Raw genomic sequence first — 22531 nt, 5'->3', positions numbered from 1 at the left:
CAAAATCGATTTGCATGCCAGAAAAAGGGCAGTTATTGTAAAATATACAGGTCCATTATCATTTCTACATGCTTTCTATTTGGTTGTAGACGTTCAAGAGTGGCCTGGAGAGTTTTCTAACCCCCAACAAAATGTTTTTTTACTTAAACCTCTGTAGTTTGCCCACTCATGGTTGAGATAGTAATTGATCTAATAATTGATTGGATTTATATAGTAAATATGTTTACTATCGTAAAGTAGATATACATTTCATGTTGTATACATCGAAATGATTGTATCCCCCTGTCTCTCTACCCCCTTTCTCTATCTCTCAGAACTAGACTCTGGTGCAGAGAGAGCTCATCACCTTCAGCAGATCGTTGTAACTCTTTCTCAACCCGTCATCATCGTCATGAGATATCTGTTTGCATTCCTCAACCAGTAAGTATATATAATTCAGTAAGTCTATATATCAATCGGTAAGTCTAAACATCAATCAGTAAGTGTAAACATCAATCAGTATGTCTTTACATCAATCAGTATGTCTGTACATCGATTAGTACGTCTATACATCAGTCAGTACGTCTATACAGTGGGGAGAACAAGTATTTGATACACTGCTGATTTTGCAGATTTTCCTACTTACAAAGCATGTAGAGGTCTGTCATTTTTATCATAGGTACACTTCAACTGTGAGAGATGGAATCTAATACAAAAATCCAGAAAATCACATTGTATGATTTTTAAGTAATTAATCTGCATTTTATTGCATAACATAAGTATTTGATACATCAGAAAAGCATAACTTAATTGTTGGTACAGAAAACTTTGTTTGCAATTACAGAGATCATACGTTTCCTGTGGTTCTTGACCAGGTATGCACACACTGCAGCAGGGATTTTGGCCCACTCCTCCATACAGACCTTCTCCAGATCCTTCAGGTTTTGGGGCTGTTGCTGGGCAATACGGACTTTCAGCTCCCTCCAAAGATTTTCTATTGGGTTCAGGTCTGGAGACTGGCTAGGCCACTCCAGGACCTTGAGATGCTTCTTACGGAGCCACTCCTTTGTTGCCCTGGCTGTGTGTTTCGGGTCGTTGTCATGCTGGAAGACCCAGCCACGACCCATCTTCAATGCTCTTACTGAGGGAAGGAGGTTGTTGGCCAAGATCTCGCGATACATGGCCCCATCCATCCTCCCCTCAATATGGTGCAGTCGTCCTGTCCCCTTTGCAGAAAAGCATCCCCAAAGAATGATGTTTCCACCTCCATGCTTCACGGTTGGGATGGTGTTCTTGGGGTTGTACTCATCCTTCTTCTTCCTCCAAACACGGCGAGTGGAGTTTAGACCAAAAAGCTCTATTTTTGTCTCATCAGACCACATGACCTTCTCCCATTCCTCCTCTGGATCATCCAGATGGTCATTGGCAAACTTCAGACGGGCCTGGACATGCGCTGGCTTAAGCAGGGGGACCTTGCGTGCGTTGCAGGATTTTAATACATGACGGCGTAGTGTGTTACTAATGGTTTTCTTTGAGACTGTGGTCCCAGCTCTCTTCAGGTCATTGACCAGGTCCTGCCGTGTAGTTCTGGGCAGATCCCTCACCTTCCTCATGATCATTGATGCCCCACGAGGTGAGATCTTGCATGGAGCCCCAGACCGAGGGTGATTGACCGTCATCTTGAACTTCTTCCATTTTCAAATAATTGCGCCAACAGTTGTTGCCTTCTCACCAAGCTGCTTGCCTATTGTCCTGTAGCCCATCCCAGCCTTGTGCAGGTCTACAATTTTATCCCTGATGTCCTTACACAGCTCTCTGTTCTTGGCCATTGTGGAGAGGTTGGAGTCTGTTTGATTGAGTGTGTGGACAGGTGTCTTTTATACAGGTAACGAGTTCAAACAGGTGCAGTTAATACAGGTAATGAGTGGAGAACAGGAGGGATACAGTTTTTTTACGGTTATTTCTTACATTAGTACCCCAGGTCATCTTAGGTTTCATTACATACAGTGAGAAGAACTACTGAATATGGATCCTGTGTTCTGCCTTACAAACAGGACAACGGAGTGGATCCTATGCAGCGACCCAAAAAAACGACTCCGAAAGAGAGGGAAACGAGGAACATACAGAATTCCTCACAATCAAATGTAGACCGCATTATCTACCAAGAGAATTCTCTTCGATTATAATCACAGCCGTATATATCCCCCCCAAGCAGACACATCAATGGCTCTGAACGAACTTTATTTAACTCTCTGATCCGGAGGCTGCATTCATTGTAGCTGGGGATTTTAACAAGGCTAATCTGAAAACAAGACTCCCTAAATTTTATCAGCATATCGATTGCGCAACCAGGGGTGGAAAGACCTTGGATCATTGTTACTCTAACTTCCGCGACGCATATAAGGCCCTGCCCCGCCCCCCTTTCGGAAAAGCTGACCACGACTCCATTTTGTTGATCCCTGCCTACAGACAGAAACTAAAACAAGAGGCTCCCACGCTGAGGTCTGTCCAACGCTGGTCCGACCAAGCTGACTCCACACTCCAAGACTGCTTCCATCACGTGGACTGGGAGATGTTTCGTATTGCGTCAGATAACAACATTGACGAATACGCTGATTCGGTGTGCGAGTTCATTAGAACGTGCGTTGAAGATGTTGTTCCCATAGCAACGATTAAAACATTCCCTAACCAGAAACCGTGGATTGATGGCAGCATTCGTGTGAAACTGAAAGCGCGAACCACTGCTTTTAATCAGGGCAAGGTGTCTGGTAACATGACCGAATACAAACAGTGCAGCTATTCCCTCCGCAAGGCTATCAAACAAGCTAAGCGCCAGTACAGAGACAAAGTAGAATCTCAATTCAACGGCTCAGACACAAGAGGCATGTGGCAGGGAGTCAATCACGGACTACAGGAAGAAATCCAGCCCAGTCACGGACCAGGATGTCTTGCTCCCAGGCAGACTAAATAACTTTTTTGCCCGCTTTGAGGACAATACAGTGCCACTGACACGGCCTGCAACGAAAACATGCGATCTCTCCTTCACTGCAGCCGAGGTGAGTAAGACATTTAAACGTGTTAACCCTCGCAAGGCTGCAGGCCCAGACGGCATCCCCAGCCGCGCCCTCAGAGCATGCGCAGACCAGCTGGCCGGTGTGTTTACGGACATATTCAATCAATCCCTATACCAGTCTGCTGTTCCCACATGCTTCAAGAGGGCCACCATTGTTCCTGTTCCCAAGAAAGCTAAGGTAACTGAGCTAAACGACTACCGCCCCGTAGCACTCACATCCGTCATCATGAAGTGCTTTGAGAGACTAGTCAAGGACCATATCACCTCCACCCTACCTGACACCCTAGACCCACTCCAATTTGCTTACCGCCCAAATAGGTCCACAGACGATGCAATCTCAACCACACTGCACACTGCCCTAACCCATCTGGACAAGAGGAATACCTATGTGAGAATGCTGTTCATCGACTACAGCCCGGCATTCAACACCATAGTACCCTCCAAGCTCGTCATCAAGCTCGAGACCCTGGGTCTCGACCCCGCCCTGTGCAACTGGGTACTGGACTTCCTGACGGGCCGCCCCAGGTGGTGAGGGTAGGCAACAACATCTCCTCCCCGCTGATCCTCAACACTGGGGCCCCACAAGGGTGCGTTCTGAGCCCTCTCCTGTACTCCCTGTTCACCCACGACTGCGTGGCCACGCACGCCTCCAACTCAATCATCAAGTTTGCGGACGACACAACAGTGGTAGGCTTGATTACCAACAATGACGAGACGGCCTACAGGGAGGAGGTGAGGGCCCTCGGAGTGTGGTGTCAGGAAAATAACCTCACACTCAACGTCAACAAAACTAAGGAGATGATTGTGGACTTCAGAAAACAGCAGAGGGAACACCCCCCTATCCACATCGATGGAACAGTAGTGGAGAGGGTAGCAAGTTTTAAGTTCCTCGGCATACACATCACAGACAAACGGAATTGGTCCACTCACACAGACAGCATCGTGAAGAAGGCGCAGCAGCGCCTCTTCAACCTCAGGAGGCTGAAGAAATTCGGCTTGTCACCAAAAGCACTCACAAACTTCTACAGATGCACAATCGAGAGCATCCTGGCGGGCTGTATCACCGCCTGGTATGGCAACTGCACCGCCCTCAACCGTAAGGCTCTCCAGAGGGTAGTGAGGTCTGCACAACGCATCACCGGGGGCAAACTACCTGCCCTCCAGGACACCTACACCACCCGATGTCACAGGAAGGCCATAAAGATCATCAAGGACATCAACCACCCGAGCCACTGCCTGTTCACCCCGCTATCATCCAGAAGGCGAGGTCAGTACAGGTGCATCAAAGCTGGGACCGAGAGACTGAAAAACAGCTTCTATCTCAAGGCCATCAGACTGTTAAACAGCCACCACTAACACTGAGTGGCTGCTGCCAACACACTGACACTGACTCAACTCCAGCCACTTTAATAATGGGAATTGATGGGAAATGATGTAAATATATCACTAGCCACTTTAAACAATGCTACCTTTATAATGTTACTTACCCTACATTATTCACTCATAAAGGAATATGAGATGTACATGTATCACTAGCCACTTTAAACTATGCCACTTTGTTTACATACTCACATTTGGTTGGTAGGTGATCAAATATCCTTATGTACATATTCTTTATCCCCTTACACTGTGTACAAGACATAAAATGCTTGTTAAATTATTTACTTAACATCTGCTAACCATGTGTATGTCATACAATGCGATTTTCTGCAATAAAATGCAAATTATTTATTTTTGATTTTTAGATTCCGTCTCTCACAGTTGAAGTGTACCTATGATAAAAATTACAGACCTCTACATGCTTTGTAAGTGGGAAAACCTGCAAAATCGGCAGTGTATCAAATACTTGTTCTCCCCACTGTACATCAAGCAGTACGTCTGTACATCAAGCAGTACGTCTGTACATCAAGCAGTATGTCTGTACATCAAGCAGTACGTCTGTACATCAAGCAGTACGTCTGTACATCAAGCAGTATGTCTGTACATCAAGCAGTATGTCTGTACATCAAGCAGTACGTCTGTACATCATGCAGTCAGTCGTAATAACAACATGTTATGTGTTGATGGAGAAACCCAATAATGAAGATAGTGTTCAGAGGTGGCTCATCCAGGGAGGAAGAGGAAGGTAGTTCTCTTCATTAAATGAGGATAAATGAAGACAAAACATATTAAACATTTCAGTCGTTGGTTCTACATTGGAAAAAGTATGTGTTTATGAAGAAAACTAATATGTGTATAAATACTGTGTTATGGAAAGTCGTTTGAGTAAAACACATTTTTTACCGTTTTTTTATGGCTTTGGTACTATTTTCACAAGTATGAGGTAACATTTCACAACTCTTAGTACAAAACTCAAAACAGATAATCAAAAAGACTGTTTTTTCTCAACTTTAATCACATTTTCAATTGACTAAGTACAACTAACAAACTTTTTCAACAAACCTAATCAGTGTTCCATCTAGAAATATCTTTAATATAAAGTAATCAGTGTTTGTAAGTATAAACATCTACATGTTATATATATATGTATATATGTATATATATATATATATATATATATATATATATATATATATATATATATATATATATATATATATATGACATTTGATAACCACACATAATGACTACTCATTTTTGCTCATTTTATATAGTGGTAACCACAATTGGTCATCATATAAAAGGGGGTGTGTGAACACTTGCAATTTCTTTCAACATGGAGTAGGATAGACAGCAATAATACAATAGAAAAAGTCTATATACAGTGTGTGCAAATGAGGTAGGATAACGGAGGTAAGGCAATAAATAGGCCATAGTGGCAAAATAATTACAATATAGCAATTAAACACGAGTGATAGATGTGCAGAAGATGAGTGTACAAGTAGAGATACTGGGGTGCAAAGGAGCAAAATAAATACAAATCGATAAGAGTATGGGGATGAGGTAGTTGGGTGGGCTAATTACAGGTGGGCTATGTACAGGTGCAGTGATCTATGAGCTGTTCTGACAGCTGGTGCTTAAAGCTAATAAGGGAGATATGAGTCTCCAGTTTCAGTGATTTTTGCAGTTCGTTCCAGTCATTGGCAGCAGAGAACTGGAAGGAAAGGCGGCCAAAGGAGGAGTTGGCTTTGGGGGTGACCAGTGAAATATACCTGCTGGAGCGAGTGCTACAGGTGGGTGCTGCTATGGTGACCAGTGAGCTGAGATAAGGCGGGGCTTTACCTAGCAGAGACTTATAGATGAACTTTAGCCAGTGGGTTTGGCGACGAATATGAAGCGAGGGCCAGCCAACGAAAGCATACAGGTCACAATGGTGGGTAGTGTATGGGGCTTTGGTGGAAAAACGGATGGCACTGTGATAGACTGCATCCAATTTGCTGAGTAGAGTGTGGGAGGCTATTTTGTAAATGACATCGCCGAAGTCAAGGATCGGTAGGATAGTCAGTTTTACGAGGGTATGTTTGGCAGCATGAGTGAAGGATGCTTTGTTGCGAAATAGGAAGCTGATTCTAGATTTAATTTTGGATTTGAGATGTTTAATGTGAGTTTGGAAGGAGAGTTTACAGTCTAACCAGACACCTAGGTATTTGTAGTTATCCAGATATTCTACGTCAGAACTGTCCAGAGTAGTGATGCTGGGCGGGCAGGCAGGTGTGGGCAGCGATCGGTTGAAGAGCATTAATTTAGGTTTACTTGCATTTAAGAGCAGTTGGAGGACACGGAAGGAGAGTTGTATGGCATTGAAGCTCATCTGGAGGTTAGTTAACACAGTGTCCAAAGAATGGCCAGATGTTTCCAGAATGGTGTCGTCTGCGCTGGAGGTGTATCAGAGAATCACCAGCAGCAAGTGCGACATCATTGATGTATACAGAGAAAAGAGTCGGCCCGAGGTTTGAACCCTGTGGCACCCCCATAGAGACTGCCAGAGGTCCGGATAACAGAAATAATAATTTTAGACAGAGAGGGTCAAGATTGTCTAGCCCGGCTGATTTGTAGGGGTCCAGATTTTGCAGTTCTTTCAGAACATCAACTATCTGAATTTGGGTGAAGGAAAAATGGGGGAGGCTTGGGCAAGTTGCTGTGGGGGTTCAGGGCTGTTGACCAGGGTAGGGGTAGCCAGGTGGAAAGCATGGCCAGCCGTAGAAAAATGCTTATTGAAGTTCTCAATTGTCTCGGATTTATCAGTGGTGACAGTGTTTCCTAGCCTCAGTGCAGTGGACAGCTGGGAGAAAGTCCTCGTATTCTCTATGGACTTTACAGTGTCCCAAAACAGTGTTTGAAAAAGCTAGCATTTGCTTTCCTAACTGCCTGTGTATATTGGTTCCTAACTTCCCTAAAAAGTTGCATTTTGTGGGGGCTATTCGATGTTAATGCAGTACGCCACAGGATGTGTTTGTGCTGGTCAAGGGCAGTCAGGTCTGGAGTGAACCAGGGGCTATGTCTGTTCCTGGTTCTACATTTTTTGAATGGGGCATGCTTATTTAAGATTGTGAGGAAAGCACTTTTAACCTCTCTGGGATATGTGGGACACTAGCGTCCCACCTGGCCAAAAGCCAGAGAAAATGCAGTGCGCCAAATTCAAATAAATTACTATAAAAATCTAACTTTCATGAAATCACACATGTAAGATACCAAATTAAAGCTACACATGTTGTGAATCCAGCCAACGTATCAGATTTCAAAAAGGCTTTTCGGTGAAAGCAAACTATGCTATTACCTGAGAGTAGCACCTCCGACACAAAACGCAGAAATAAAAATATAAATCATGCCTTACCTTTGACTAGCTTCTTCTGTTGGCACCCCCATATGTCCCATAAACATCACAAATGGTCCTTTTGTTCGATTAATTCTGTCGATATATATCCAAAATGTCAATTTATTTGGCGCATTTGATCCAGATAAACACCGGTTCCAACTTGCGCAACGTGACTACAAAATATCTCCAAAGTTACCTGTAAACTTTGCCAAAACATTTCAAACTACTTAGTAATACAACTTTAGGTATTTTTTAAAGTAAATAATTGATAAAATTGAAGACTGGATGATCTGTGGTCAATACAGGAAGAAAACAAACTGACGCTACCTTTCTGGTCACGCGCATCAAACAAAGAGTACACTTGAAGTGACCCTTGTTTTGAACAGGGCCACTTCTTCATTACACAAAGGAAAAACCTCAACCAATTTCTAAAGACTGGTGACATCCAGTGGAAGCGGTAGGACCTGCAAGAAGATCCCTTAGAAATCTGGGTTCCCAATGACAGCCCATTGAAAAGAGTGACCTCGGGGTTTCGCCTGCTACATATGTTCTGTTATACTCACAGACATGATTCAAACAGTTTTAGAATCTTCATAGTGTTGTCCATCCACATCTACTAATAATATGCATATCTTATCTTCTGGGGATGAGTAGCAGGCAGTTGGATTTGGGCATGCATTTCATCCGGACATGAAAATACTGCCCAATGTCACCAAGAAGTTAAAGAATAACCAGGCATCCTCTACTGACAGAATGAGGTCAGTATCCTTCCAGGATACCCGGGCAAGGTCGATTAGAAAGGCCTGCTCGCTGAAGTGTTTTAGAGAGTGTTTGACAGTGATGAGGGGTGGTCGTTTGACCCCAGACCCATTACGGACAAAAGCAATGAGGCAGTGATCGCTGAGATCCTGGTTGAAGACAGCAGAGGTGTATTTGGAGGGCAGGTTGGTTAGGATGATATCTAAGAGGGTGTCCGTGTTTACGGATTTGGGGTTGTACCTGGTAGGTTCATTGATAATTTGTGAGATTGAGGGCATCAAGCTTAGATTGTAGGATGGCCAGGGTGTTAAGCAGGTCCCAGTTTAGGTCACCTAACAGCACGAGCTCTGGAGAAAGATGGGTTTCAATCCATTCACATATGGGTTCCAGGGCATAACTGGGGGCAGAGGGTGGTCAAAAGCAAGCTGCAACTGTGAGAGACTTGTTTCTGGAAAGGTGCATTTTTAGAAGTAAGAGCTCAAATTGTTTGGGCACAGACCTGGATAGTAAGACAGAGCTTTGCAGGCTATCTCTGCAGGAGATTGCAACTCCGCCCCCTTTGGCAGTTCTATCTTGTCGGAAAATGTTGTAGTTAGGGATGGAAATTTCAGGGTTTTTGGTGATCTTCCTTATCCAGGATTCATACGCAGCTAGGACATCCGGGTTGGCAGAGTGTGCTAAGGTAGTGAATAAAACAAACTTAGGGAGGAGGCTTTTAATGTTAACATGCATGAAACCAAGACTTTTAAGGTTACAGAAGTCAACAAATAAAAGCGCCTGGGGAAAGGGAGTGGAGCTAGCCACTGCATTGCCTGGATTAACCTCTACATCACCAGAGGAACAGGGGAGGGGTAGGATAAGAGTACGGCTAAAGGCTATAAGTTTTCTGGGCACGGTAGAATAGGTTCAAGGCATAATGTACAGACAAAGTTATGGTAGGATGTGAATACAGTGGAGGTAAACCTATGTACTGAGTGACGATGAGAGAGATATTGTCTCTCGAAACATAATTTAAACCAGGTGAGGTCACTGCATGTGTGGGAGGTGGAATTAAAGGGTTAACTAAGTTGTATTGAGCAGGGCTAGAGGCTCTACAGTGAAATAAGACAATAATTACTCACCAAAACCGCAATGGACAAGGCATATTGACATTAGGGAGAGGCATGTGTAGCCGAGTAATCATAGGGGTCCACTGAGTGGCTCGGGCCGGAGACACGGCGATTCAGGCAGCTAGCGGACCGGGGATAGCAAGCTAGCAGAGGGGCCTTGGAGGGACGTCGCGACGGAAGAAAGTCTGTTGTAGCCCCCTCGTGCTGTTACGTCTGCAGACCAGTCATCGTGGATCAGCAGGGCTTCGTGTGGTTAAAGGGGTCTAGGCCAATAGAAAAAGGTATAGTGGCCAAAGAATTTGTCCGATGGGCCTCTTAAGCTAACAGTCCGATATGCTCTAGACAGCTAGCGGGTTGCGGCTAGCAGGCTAGCAGATGGGCATTCAGGGGACGTTGCGACGGAGGAGCCAGTTGATAAACCCCCTTGGTCAAATTACGTCGGTAGTCCAGTCGTGAAGGGTCGGCGGGGTCCAGGCCAATTGGCAAAATAGGTATTGTAGCCAAAGGAGTGGCTGATGGAGCTCTTTGGCTAGCCGGGATATGGGCCTAGCAAGGCTAGCTCCAGGCTAATTGGTTCTTGCATCGGGACAGAGACGTTAGCCAGGAGTGGCCACTCGGATAGCAGCTGCGATGATCCAGGTGAAAAGGTTCAGAGCTTGCGGTAGGAATCCGGAGATATGGAGAAGAAAAATAAGTCTAATTTGCTCATCGGTCAATGGATGACCATCTAGGTGCCTTGACAACGTGGGGGAAACATCTCCATGGTTGCAGCTATCTCTGAAGATGATCTGGTAGGACGTAGGCCATTGCTTGGATCCTACAACGCTGCACACCTCAATGTCTTTCGCAATGAAATTGGGCAGACCGGTATGTCATGAATGCCATTGCGTGGGACAATCATCGATTAGTGACCCTATACCTGTCCCCATACTCTCCTTTCCTCAACCCTATTGAGGAAAGGTGGAAGGTGGACGATCGCCATCCCCATGAGCGTGCCACCCTCCTTCTGGCCTTGGATGAGGCATGCGACGACATCAATACAGACCAATGTCATGCTTGGATTCGCCATGCCAAAGGGTTTTTCCCACGGTGCATGAACAATGAGGATATTCACTGTGATTTGGTGGAGAATTTATATTGAAATGCTCAAGACAGGCTTGATGCAAATTAATAGGTACTACATGTTATGTTTTATTTTCATTAATTTTATTTGTTTCATTTAATTTCTTACATTTGATTACAGACACCTACAGTATGTTGCAATTATATCTGAAAAATACAATGTTTTTTTTGCACTAATGAATAACTGTAGAGGACGTCTGGATAGATGTTATTTTGTTGGGTAATACATGTAATTTAGATGTTAATACTTTACAAACACACTGTTCCCCGGGTGCCGAATATGTGGATATCAATTAAGGCAGCCCTCCTCACCACTCAGATTCCGAGGGGTTGGGTTAAATGTGGAAGACACATTTCAGTTGAATGCATTCAGTTGTACAACTGACTAGGTATCCACTTTCCCCTTTTATTTCTGTAGCTCTCAAAATCCATATATAGTAGACAAACCAGTTCAAAATCTATAGGTTTACCAAACGGTTAAGTGATTAACCGTTAAGCACAGTTGGATTAAGTGATGGTCAAATGTATTTAAACAAATGAGAAGAGAATCATATGAAAAGTAATGTAAGCAGTTTATTGTGAAAGGCAGTGACTTTATCTGAAAGGTATTTCTAGATGAAACACTGATTTAGGTTTGGTGAAAAAGTTACTGTGTGGTTTTGTGTGTTGTACTTGAAAATGTGCATAAAGAAAAAAATCTGCCTTTTTGAGTTTTGAACTAAAAGTTGTAAAATTATACCAAAGTGATAAAATAAAACTGTAATTCCCCATTGTTTCTCTCCAGTCTATCCCAGTACAGTGATGAGAACATGATGGATCCCTATAACCTGGCTACCTGCTTCGGCCCGACTCTGATGCCCATACCTGATGGTCACGATCCTGTGGCCTGTCAGACACACGTTAATGAGGTCATCAAGACCATCATCATCCACAACGAGGTCATCTTCCCGAGCCACCGTGAGCTGGACGGACCGGTCTATGAGAAGTGCATGGCTGGAGGAGAAGAGTACTGGTTAGTGATGTTATAGTATACTGGGCCTTGGTTCTGCTTGGATGGGAGAGAAGATGGAGATTAACCAATGTAGAGAAGGGGATTAGAGGACTGGACCCAGTTCTGTGTTTCAAATGACTTCACCCTCTTGTTGGGCTAGTTTAGTCCAAAGCACTATACTATGTCCTTCTTTATCATTATCTGAATCTATCAATCAATGTATTTATCTATCTACAATATATTATTGTCTCTCTCTCTACACCATTTAGTGACAGTCCCCAAAGTGGGCCAGGTGCCATTGATGAAGTGGACAACGGTACAGGACCTCACACCAGTGATGATGAACTGGAGCAGATCGAGGCCATCGCTAAGTTTGACTACGTGGGGCGAACTCCCAGAGAGCTGTCCTTTAAGAAGGGGGCATCACTGCTGCTGTACCTGAGAGCCTCTGATGACTGGTGGGAGGGACGACACAACGGAGTGGACGGACTCATCCCACATCAATACATTGTGGTGCAGGACATGTAAGTACAATATTTCTGTGTAACTGCTCAAATGCTACATGCCTCTGTTTAGGATAAGCACTTCTATTGTAATCGTCAGTAGACGAGAGACAGACTGTGCACCCCTAACATGGGGCCTCCAGGTTATGTGAGTCCATGTCAATAACAGTGAATTGATATGTCAATAATCATGAACTGTGCCCAAAGTGCATTAGTCTGATACTGTGTCAATGCAGCAGTTGGCATACAGTAAGCACCAAAGACTTCAAAGCAAATAAATCCCCAATTAGTAATTAAACGAGATGTCCTCTCCTCAGTCTCTTGAACTAACACTTCCGCATGACAAGGATGGAACATTAAGGTCACTCTGTAACTGGTCATTTATCCTTCCGGAACCCTACCCGACATCCAAACACCATCCATCACTGTGGAGATGACAGAATTAAACCCTAATTAGGGAAAGACACAGGATGCGTCCAAAATTGCACCCTATACCCTTTATAGTTCACTACTTTTGTTTAGAGCTCGTGCGCTAGCACACTAGTCAAAAGTAGTGCACTATGAAGGGAATAGTGTGTAATTTGGGATGCTGGCACACTCATCTCCAACTGATCCTGGTGACCTAAATTTGGGATATGCTTAACACCACGGGCCATCCTACAATCTAAGCTAGATGCCCTCAATCTGACAAATTATCGTTGACCCTACCAGGTAAAACCCTAAATCCGTAAACACGGGCACCCTCATAGATATCATCCTAACCAACCTGCCCTTTAAATACACCTCTGCTTTCTTCAACAAGGATCTAAGCGATCACTGCCTCATTGCCTGCGTCTGTAATGGGTCCGCGGTTAAACGACCACCCCTCATGACTGTCAAACGCTCCCTAAAACACTTCAGCGAAAAACCTGGTCTGGATATCCTGGAAGGATATTGACCTCATTCCGTCAGTAGAGGATGCCTGGTTATTCTTTAAAAGTGCTTTCCTCACCATCTTAAAAAAGCATGCCCCATTCAAAACTTTAGAACTAAGAACAGATATAGCCCTTGGTTCACTCCAGACCTGACTGCCCTTGACCAGCACAAAAACATCCTGTGGCGTACTGCATTAGCATCGAATAGCCCCCACGATATGCAACTTTTCAAAGTTGGTTAGAAACCAATATACACAGGCAGTTAGGAAAGGAAAGGCTAGCTTTTTCAAACAGAAATTTGCATCTTGTAGCACAAACTCCAAAAAGTTCTGTGACAATGTAAAGTCCATAGAGAATAAGAGCACCTACTCCCAGCTGTCCACTGCACTGAGGCTAGGAAACACTGTCACCACTGATAAATCTACGATAATCGAGAATTTCAATAAGCATTTTTCTACTGCTGGCCATGCTTTCCACCTGGCTACCCCTACCCTGGCCACAGCAACTTACCCAAGCCTCCCCATTTCTCCTTCACCCAAATCCAGAGAGCTGGACCCCTACAAATCAGCTGGGCTAGACAATCTGGGCCCTCTCTTTCTAAAATTACCTGCCGAAATTGTTGAAACACCTATTACTAGCCTGTTCAACCTCTCTTACTGAGATCCCTAAAGATTGGAAAGCTGCCGTGGTCATCCCCCTCTTCAAAGGGGAGACACTCTAGACCCAAACTGTTACAGACCTATATCTATCCTACCGTGCCTTTTATAAAGTCTTCGAAAGAAAAGTTAACAAACAGATCACCGACTATTTCGATTCCCACCGTACCTTTTCCGCTATGCAATCTGGTTTCTGAGCTGGTCATGGGTGCACCTCAGCCACGCTCAAGGTCCTAAACGATATCATAACCGCCATCGATAAGAGACAATACTGTGCAGCTGTATTCATCGACCTGGCCAAGGCTTTCGACTGTCAGTCACAGCATTCTTATCGGCAGACTCAACAGCCTTGGTTTCCCAAATGACTGCCTCGCCTGGTTCACCAACTACTTCTCAGATAGAGTTCAGATAGAGTTCAGTGTGTCAAATCGGAGGGCCTGTTGTCCGGACCACTGGCAGTTTCTATGGGGGTGTCACAGGGTTCTTTTCTCGGGCCGATTCTTCTCTCTGTATACATCAGTGAGGTCTCTCTTGCTGATGGTGATTCTCTGATCCAACACAGACAACACCATTCTGTATATTTCTGTCCCTTCTTTGGACAATGTGTTAACTAACCTCCAGACGAGCTTCAGTGGCATACAACACTGCTTTCGTGGCCTCCAACTGCTCTTAAATGCAAGTAAAACTAAATTGCATGCTCTTCAACCGATCACTGCACGCACCCGCCCACCCGTCTAGCATCACCACTCTGGACGGTTCTGACTTAAAAATATGTGGACAACTACAAATACCTAGGTGTCTGGTAAGACTGTAAACTCTCCTTCCACACTCACATTAATCACAACTACAAATACCTAGGTGTCATTTGCACACACTGTATATAAGACTGTAAACTCTGGCTATTGAGATTCTAAAATAACGTAAACACGACTCACATTAATCATCTCCAATTTAAATTAAATCTAGAATGTGTTTAATTGCTAAATTGTAATTATTTTGCCACTATGGCCTATTTATTGCCTTACCTCCCTAATCTTACTACATTTGCACACACTGTATATAGACTTTTATACAAGCGGCGGCTCGGGACAGAGCGGCGGCTCGGGACAGAGGGGCAGGGGCTCTGGGCAGAGGGGCAGGGGCTCTGGGCAGAGGGGCTCTGGGCAGAGGCTCTGGGCAGGGGCTCTGGCGCCTCTGGGCTGAGGGGGTCTTGGCGGCCCCTGGCTGACTGGCGGCACTGGCGGGCACTGGCTGACTGGCTGCACTGGCGGCCCCTGGCTGACGGGCGGCCCCTGGCTGACGGGCGGCACTGGCGGCCCCTGGCTGACGGGCGGCACTGGCGGCCCCTGGCTGACGGGCGGCACTGGCGGCCCCTGGCTGACGGGCGGCACTGGCGGCGCCGGGCTGACGGGCGGCACTGGCGGCGCCGGGCAGACGGGCGGCGCCGGGCAGACGGGCGGCACCGGGCGGCGACGGGCGGCACCGGGCGGCGCCGGGCAGACGGGCGGCACTGGCGGCGCCGGGCAGACGGGCGGCACTGGCGGCGCCGGGCAGACGGGTGGCTCAGGCGGCGCCGGGCAGACGGGCGGCTCAGGCGGCGCCGGGCAGACGGGCGGCGACGGGCAGGCGGCTCAGGCGGCGCCGGGCAGACGGGTGGCTCAGGCGGCGCTGGAGAGGAAGGCTCTGGCAGCGCTGGAGAGGAGGGAGCCCCTGTAAGGATGGGCCGGAGAGACAGCCTGGTACGGGGGCTGCCACCTGGTGCGTGGAGGTGGTGACGGATAGACCGGGCCGTGCAGGCGCACTGGAGCTCTTGAGCACCGAGCCTGCCCAACCTTACCCGGTTGAATGGTCCCGGTCGCCCTGCCAGTGCGGCGAGGTGGAATAGCCCGCACTGGGCTATGCAGGCGAACCGAGGACACCGTGCACAAGGCTGGTGCCATGTAAGCCGACCCAAGGAGACGCACTGGAGACCAGATGCGTAGAGCCGGCTTCATGGCACTTGGCTCGATGCCCACTCTAGCCCGGCCGATACGCGGAGCTGGAATGTACCGCACCGGGCTATGCACCCGCACTGGGAACACCGTGCGCTTCACAGCATAACACGGTGCCTGCCCGGTCTCTCTCGCCCCCCGGTAACCACAGGAAGTAGCCATACTCCCTGTGAGCCCCCCCCCCAATACATTTTTGGGGCTGACTCTCAGGCTTCCATCCACGACGCCGGGCTGCCTCCTCATACCAGCGCCTCTCCGCTTTTGCCGCCTCCAGTTCTTCTTTGGGGCGGCGATATTCTCCTGGCTGAGCCCAGGGTCCTTTACCATCCAATTCGTCCTCCCATGTCCATTTTTCCAAGTAGTGCAGCCTCTCCCACTGCTGCTGCTCCTGTTGCTGCTGCCTCTGTTGCTTCTCCTGCTGCTGCTTTTGCCGTTGCCCGTTACCACGCCCCTTGGTCCTGTTGTGGTGGGTGATTCTGTCACGGTTTTCTGTATGGGAAAGAGAGTCGGACCAAAAGGCGGCGTGGCTATTGAGATTCATGTTTAATAAAATAACGTAAACACGAATCAATACAAAACAATAACCGTAACTTGAAAACCGAAAACAGCCTAAACTGGTGCAAACTAACACAAGACAGTTACAAGGACACTAAGGACAATCACCCACAAAACCCAACACCAAACAGGCTACCTAAATATGGTTCCCAATCAGAGACAATGACGAACACCTGCCTCTGATTGAGAACCATATCAAGCCAAACATAGAACTAGACAAACTAGACATGTAACATAGAATGCCCACCCAGCTCACACCCTGACCAACCAAAACATAGAAACATACAAAGCAAACTATGGTCAGGGTGTGACAATTGTGTTATTGACTGTATGTTTGTTTATCCCATGTGTTACTCTGTGTTGTTTGTGTTGCACTGCTTTGCTCTATCTTGGCCAGGTCCCAGTTGAGACCTTTTTCTCAACTGGCCTACCTGGTTAAATAAAGGTGAAATAAATAAAAAATCAGGGGCCCGGGGAAACTGGGGAATGGGTGCTGTACTTGTTAATAATAACTAGAAGAGGTCCAACATCTGGAGTTAGATTTAGTTTCCGAAGGATTGTTTGTTGACATAATAATTTCATCTCATCTCTGGTGTAAGGGTATCCAGATGATTTGCAGTGACTCGTTAATGAAATTGTATAATTGTTTATGCATTTTGCCAGCATACAAAAAACGTCTGCTCTCTGTCTCTCCGTTACCTCAGGGAAGATGCGTTCTCAGACAGTCTGAGTTGGAAGGCTGAGAGTGAGGCCAGTAGTGGACCCCACCAGGAGGACAGAGACCGAACCTCATCCAGGAACCGTGACCGCAGCTCCCCCTGCGAACACAGACAACATACCCCTGAACACCACTATGGAGATGCTCTTGGAAGGTGGCTACACATTGACTTTATGATGATGATGATGATGATTCATTCTCACAGTTCAGTAATGCAGGTTAACAGGTTTTCTAGACACATGCAGGATGAGATGTTTTCCTCCATGAAGAGGCTACAAAATAATGGTTCATTTAGTGTAGTTGTATTGAATGAGCTATCATTTATTTTTGCACTCTGTCCTTGATGCTGTCTTGAGAGTCTGTCTGCTCTCTGTGTTGTGACCATTCAGGGTGAGGGTTCGTTCCGACGGTGCTGTTATCCCTCACCACAGGAGCACCGCCGACACTCACAGCCCCACCCGAGGTATGGACACGCCCCCTAGGGTCATGCCCCGCCCCTGCAGCCCTCACAAGATGGCTGTCAGCAGGGGCCGCATGGACAGTCCAGAGAAACGCCATCTCAGCACGTTCAGCAGCACAGGAAGTATCAACCATCCAGATAGAAAGTGCTTCCGTGATGGCCCCGCCCTCAGACCCTCCCCCGGCTCCACCCGCCACGGTAGCCTTGGCGACCAGAAATCACTGGCAGAGGTGAGAGTCTATGAAGTAAATAAATAACTAAACGCACACCCGGCCTAATGATGGGGTGCTGACTACCAGAAAATAAACTAACCAATTTAAAAAAGAAGGTTGCCCACTCATCTCTTGTTGCTTGTGGATTTATTTAACAAAAGTTTTGGCAAAAGAGCATTTATCAGGGTATACAGAGGTGAGAATCTAATCACTGCAATAAAGACTTAATAATTATCAAAGCAATTGATTCAGTGGGTGAAGTCAGGCAAGACCAAACTTCCCTTGTTATTCTTAATATAACTATTTCCTGCCAGACCAGCCATACTCGGAGTTGTGCAGTCGAAGCTAATGAGGATATTCTCCTGTCTGTTGTTCAGAGAGATGGCGAGACAGGCAGACAGACAGAAAAGACCGACAGACAGAGGGAGAAATATTTCCAGTATAGTTTATGGATCCCAGCCAGTACTCAGAGGGACAAAGTCAGGCAGCAGTGGGAAGGACATCTGAGAGAGAGGCCCACATTGCCCTCTGTCTCTCATCTCCTAATTACTGTTCAGTCTGTTAGCTGCTGCTAGCTCCACATGTAAATATGGCTCCCTTTGTTTGCTTCATTTGAGAGAGAATATTGGAACCATTTGTGAAGTGTTAATTTGTCCATTTGTTCCTGCTTTCAAGAAGAAACAGTTTGGTTTTTATTGGGAAGACTTGGTATGTCAGTATTTTGTTTGAGGATAAACAATAAGAGCAGATGTTTGAATGGGCCATTATTTTTTCTATTGGTGTGCGTGTGTGTGTGTGTGTGTGAATTGTCATCATCTACTACTATGGACAGCCAAGATAGAGTGTGTTGCAGGACGTCAGACACTGGATTAATATCAGTGGTGAAACTGTGTGTATTACAGGACATAGAGAAGACCATGAACACCGCCCTGCATGAGCTGTCTGAGCTTGAGCGGCAGAACGTGGCCAAGCATGCTCCCGACGTGGTCCTGGACACCTTGGAGCCCCTGAAGCAGCAGCACCTCTCCTCCTGTGGGTCCAGACCACCCTCTGAGACCCCTGGCAGCCCCCTCCAAACCAACACCATGGCCATCAGAGACCCTGACGCCGCCCTGCGCCGTAGCAGCAGTTCCTCGTCCTCCGAGACCATGAGCACCTTCAAACCGGCCCTGCCTGCACGGAGGCCCAGCGCCCCCCTCAGGCCGCCTCCGGTCAGACCGCTTCGGCCTGCTCCCATCCACCTGGGACATGGCCAGGGACAGGGGGGACAGGGGCAGCACAGGTCTAGTAGTTCCAGCTCCTCAGGCCTGGGAAGTCCAGCATCTATCACTCCCACAGACAGGGTGTTCCCCAAGGCTCCATCCCCGTCCCCCTCCACTTCCTCCTCGTCCTCAGACAAACAGGGTCACATGTAGCCTGGCTAAGCAGGCTGCTGCAGTCACAGAAAGAGCCCAGGAACTATAGAGACAACAGACTGAGCAGGCTGCAGCACACAGCCACAGGTCAGGATAGGCATACAGTAATAAGAATGGAGTAAGCTGCAGCCATAGCCCTGTACAGGAGCTATAGTAGGAACTGACTGGACAGGGCACAGTCTGATCACAGCCACAGCCCAAGAGATACAGTACAGAAGGAAGTGATTCCGCAGAGCACTGACTGATTGCTCATAATCAGCATCTTCTTCATTTCCTTCTGGCTGTGACAACGGACACATTGAGACCTTGTCTCTGTGGGAACAATATCGACCACTAACTAGTAGGAGGTTGGATTCAACATGTAGGATGAAGGCTGATTAATTGGTTTATTGACAGCCGGATGTCTGCTTGTCGGTTGAGATTCTGAATCACTCAGAAGAAACATGAACTGTACTATGATAATCATTATAAAGAATGTTTCTACTCTCTCCATGTGGCACAGAACTGCCACAGAACAAACCTGATCAAATGGATGCACTGGATAATGCTTTGTTTACTGTTATAGCCATCTGTGGTTGTAGCCTGCTAGTTTGTCTGAATAACAAACCATCTCAAACTGAAGTTTGGTGTTTTTGAGCTGGTAGTCTAAGACTAGCGCCTTCTTTGTCTGCAAATAGGAAGACTTAATACAATCTCTTGATCTGTCTTTCTCTCTCTCGCTCTCTCTCTCTTTCTGTTTCACTCTCTCTCTCTCTCCCCCAGATTAGCCGTGGTACCTCAAGAAAAGAGCACACACCTTGTCATGACTCGACCCAGTCTACTAAAGATGCACTGATCTGGTCTGGTCATTTTCTATAAGCCTGTACTAGTTGATCCTGCATACTGTATGTGTATATATATATATTTATATTCATACAGTTACATGTTTGAAGACATAGGAGAATCAACCCCTGACAGGGTTAGTTGTGCTGTTACATGTGGACTGGATCTCTTACTTGGTGAACTAGATTGGATTCTCAATTCAGGCCCATTGTGTGTAACCACAGTTTTCTTATAGTCCTGCTTTGGAGTTATACCGTATGTAGATGGGCTTGCTTGCTTGGTGGTATGTGTTCCTGTATGTATTATATGAGGGATTATTATTCAGCAAAACACATGTTTAAAGTGTTATAGATATGTTTTGAATGGAAAATAATATGCATAACGTTGAAAACTACCTGTATGTATGAATAACATGGTATGCTAGAAACAGGATATATATTATCATTAACCTTGCAAAGGCAGGAACAGAACAAGATAATAAATGTGGGGAATCTGTATCCGAAATGCCCTTTTGGTACTCTTTTGTTGAAATTCTAACATACTGACACTTAGTGGTAAAATGTTGCACGTATATCTGTCTTAACAGTACAGCAGAGTCCAATTGGTAAATGGTTTTGTAGCTCCTCTTAGTGGTAAAGATAGAAAAAACACTTAGTGTTTTACCACCGTAGTAATTTGAGGCATTTGCATTGTCCCATGTCTCATTATCTGTCACAAGGTGGCGACTGTGTTACACAAAGATTTTAGTCCAGCTAAATCCCAGAACAACTAAAAACCTGACGTGTCAGCACTTCCAACAAATCGAAAAGCATTGGATTGGTGGATGTGTGTTGGCTTGTGGGAGTTTCCACCATATCTTATACCAGTCATTTCCTTTCAAATAATTTACATTTACATTTTTGTCATCTAGCAGACACTTTTATCCAGAGTCAGTGAAGGGAAGTGAACATGTGCACACTTTGAGAGGAAGAAGATATAATTGGGATGTAGTCCTAATCTTACTGTAGATTCATCAACTTGAGAAATTGGTATTGGACTATTATTCCATAACAAATCATACACTTGAACAGCAACATATTTCCTGAGTTTGAAAGCAAGTCAAATAATGTTTACATACTGTACGTAGGCTAGTGATGACATATCCTCTTTGGTTCACTTATTCCTGTCACGCCTGCTCCCGCTCTTGCCTCGAGCGCCAGGCTCCCTAGCATATTGCACTCCTGCCACCATCATTACGCACACCTGCCTTCCCCCATCACACGCATCAGAGATTATTGGACTCACCTGGACTCAATAACCTCTGTCATTACCTCCCCTATATCTGTCTGTTCCCCCGCTACTCTCCCCGCTTCAGCATTGATTGTCTTATGTCCTTGTATACCTGTGTGCTGATGCTGTTCCTGTCTTGTTCCATGTCTTTTCCGATTAAATGTTTGACCTGCTTCTCATCTCCGGGAATGGTCCTTACAATTCCAGATCAGTTCTCCCTATGAAGTGTTCGAAGCAGGCATGTAAAAATGGATAAGACTTTCCATGTGGAGGTCAATGTCCTTAAAAAAAGTGCTGACAATATCTAAATGTATCTACCAACTACTCAGACATTCAAAGAACCCAATTAAAAGGGCTTAAAATGAAGTTGGGGGATGAAAGGAAACCATTTCGGAGATTGTTCCACACTCTGAAGTTAAATACCCCATATTTCCATACTAATTTACCTAAAAAAAGCAATCCGAGGCATTTAATTTGTCCTTCAGCATCCTGATCAAAGTAATACTGTGGTTGTGCTTTTGGGCTTTTGTCTTGTTCCCCTTCTTGTGCTGCGCTGTGGTTCCTCGCACCACTCAAAGGGAGTCTGGCCTGGAGTAATCACTTTATGTACAGTGGGGCAAAAAAGTATTTAGTCAGCCACCAATTGTGCAAGTTCTCCCACTTAAAAAGATGAGAGAGGCCTGTAATTTTCACCATAGGTACACTTCAACTATGACAGACAAAATGAGAAAAACAAATCCAGAAAATCACATTATAGGATTCTTTATGAATTTATTTGCAAATTATGGTGGAAAATAAGTATTTGGTCAATAACAAATCTCAATACTTTGTTATATACCCTTTGATGGCAATGACAGAGGTCAAGCGTTTTCTGTAAGTCTTCACAAGGTTTTCACACACTGTTGCTGGTATTTTGGCCCATTCCTCCATGCAGATCTCATCTAGAGCAGTGATGTTTTGGGGCTGTTGCTGGGCAACACGTACTTTCAACTCCCTCCAAAGATTTTCTATGGGGTTGAGATCTGGAGACTGGCTAGGTCACTCCAGGACCTTGAAATGCTTCTTACGAAGCCACTCCTTCGTTGCCCGGGTGGTGTGTTTGGGATCATTGTCATGCTGAAAGACCCAGCCACGTTTCATCTTCAATGCCCTTGCTGATGGAAGGAGGTTTTCACTCAAAATCTCATGATACATGCCCCATTCATTCTATCCTTTACACGGATCAGT

The 22531-nt window shown here is 45.8% G+C and overlaps 1 protein-coding gene across 3 annotated transcripts in view; it reads left to right on the top strand.

Moving 5' to 3' along the window:
• Positions 1-20594, top strand: part of LOC139413697 (SLIT-ROBO Rho GTPase-activating protein 3-like) — a 73276-nt gene extending 52682 nt beyond the window's left edge. For all 3 annotated transcript variants that reach the window (XM_071161372.1, XM_071161371.1, XM_071161369.1), the window contains exons 16-21: positions 315-420; positions 11583-11810; positions 12059-12313; positions 17113-17280; positions 17516-17816; positions 18701-20594. In XM_071161372.1, the coding sequence (XP_071017473.1) occupies positions 315-420; positions 11583-11810; positions 12059-12313; positions 17113-17280; positions 17516-17816; positions 18701-19213 (1571 nt within the window). In that variant the 3' untranslated portion in view covers positions 19214-20594. The remainder of the gene's footprint in view (positions 1-314; positions 421-11582; positions 11811-12058; positions 12314-17112; positions 17281-17515; positions 17817-18700) is intronic.
• The last annotated feature ends 1937 nt before the right edge of the window (positions 20595-22531 follow it).

The sequence above is a fragment of the Oncorhynchus clarkii genome, chromosome 7, assembly GCF_045791955.1.
Source record: "Oncorhynchus clarkii lewisi isolate Uvic-CL-2024 chromosome 7, UVic_Ocla_1.0, whole genome shotgun sequence".
In the NCBI taxonomy this organism is placed as follows: domain Eukaryota; kingdom Metazoa; phylum Chordata; class Actinopteri; order Salmoniformes; family Salmonidae; genus Oncorhynchus; species Oncorhynchus clarkii.
Note: the sequence above shows the minus strand (reverse complement) of the source record. Positions and strands in the feature narration are given on the sequence as shown.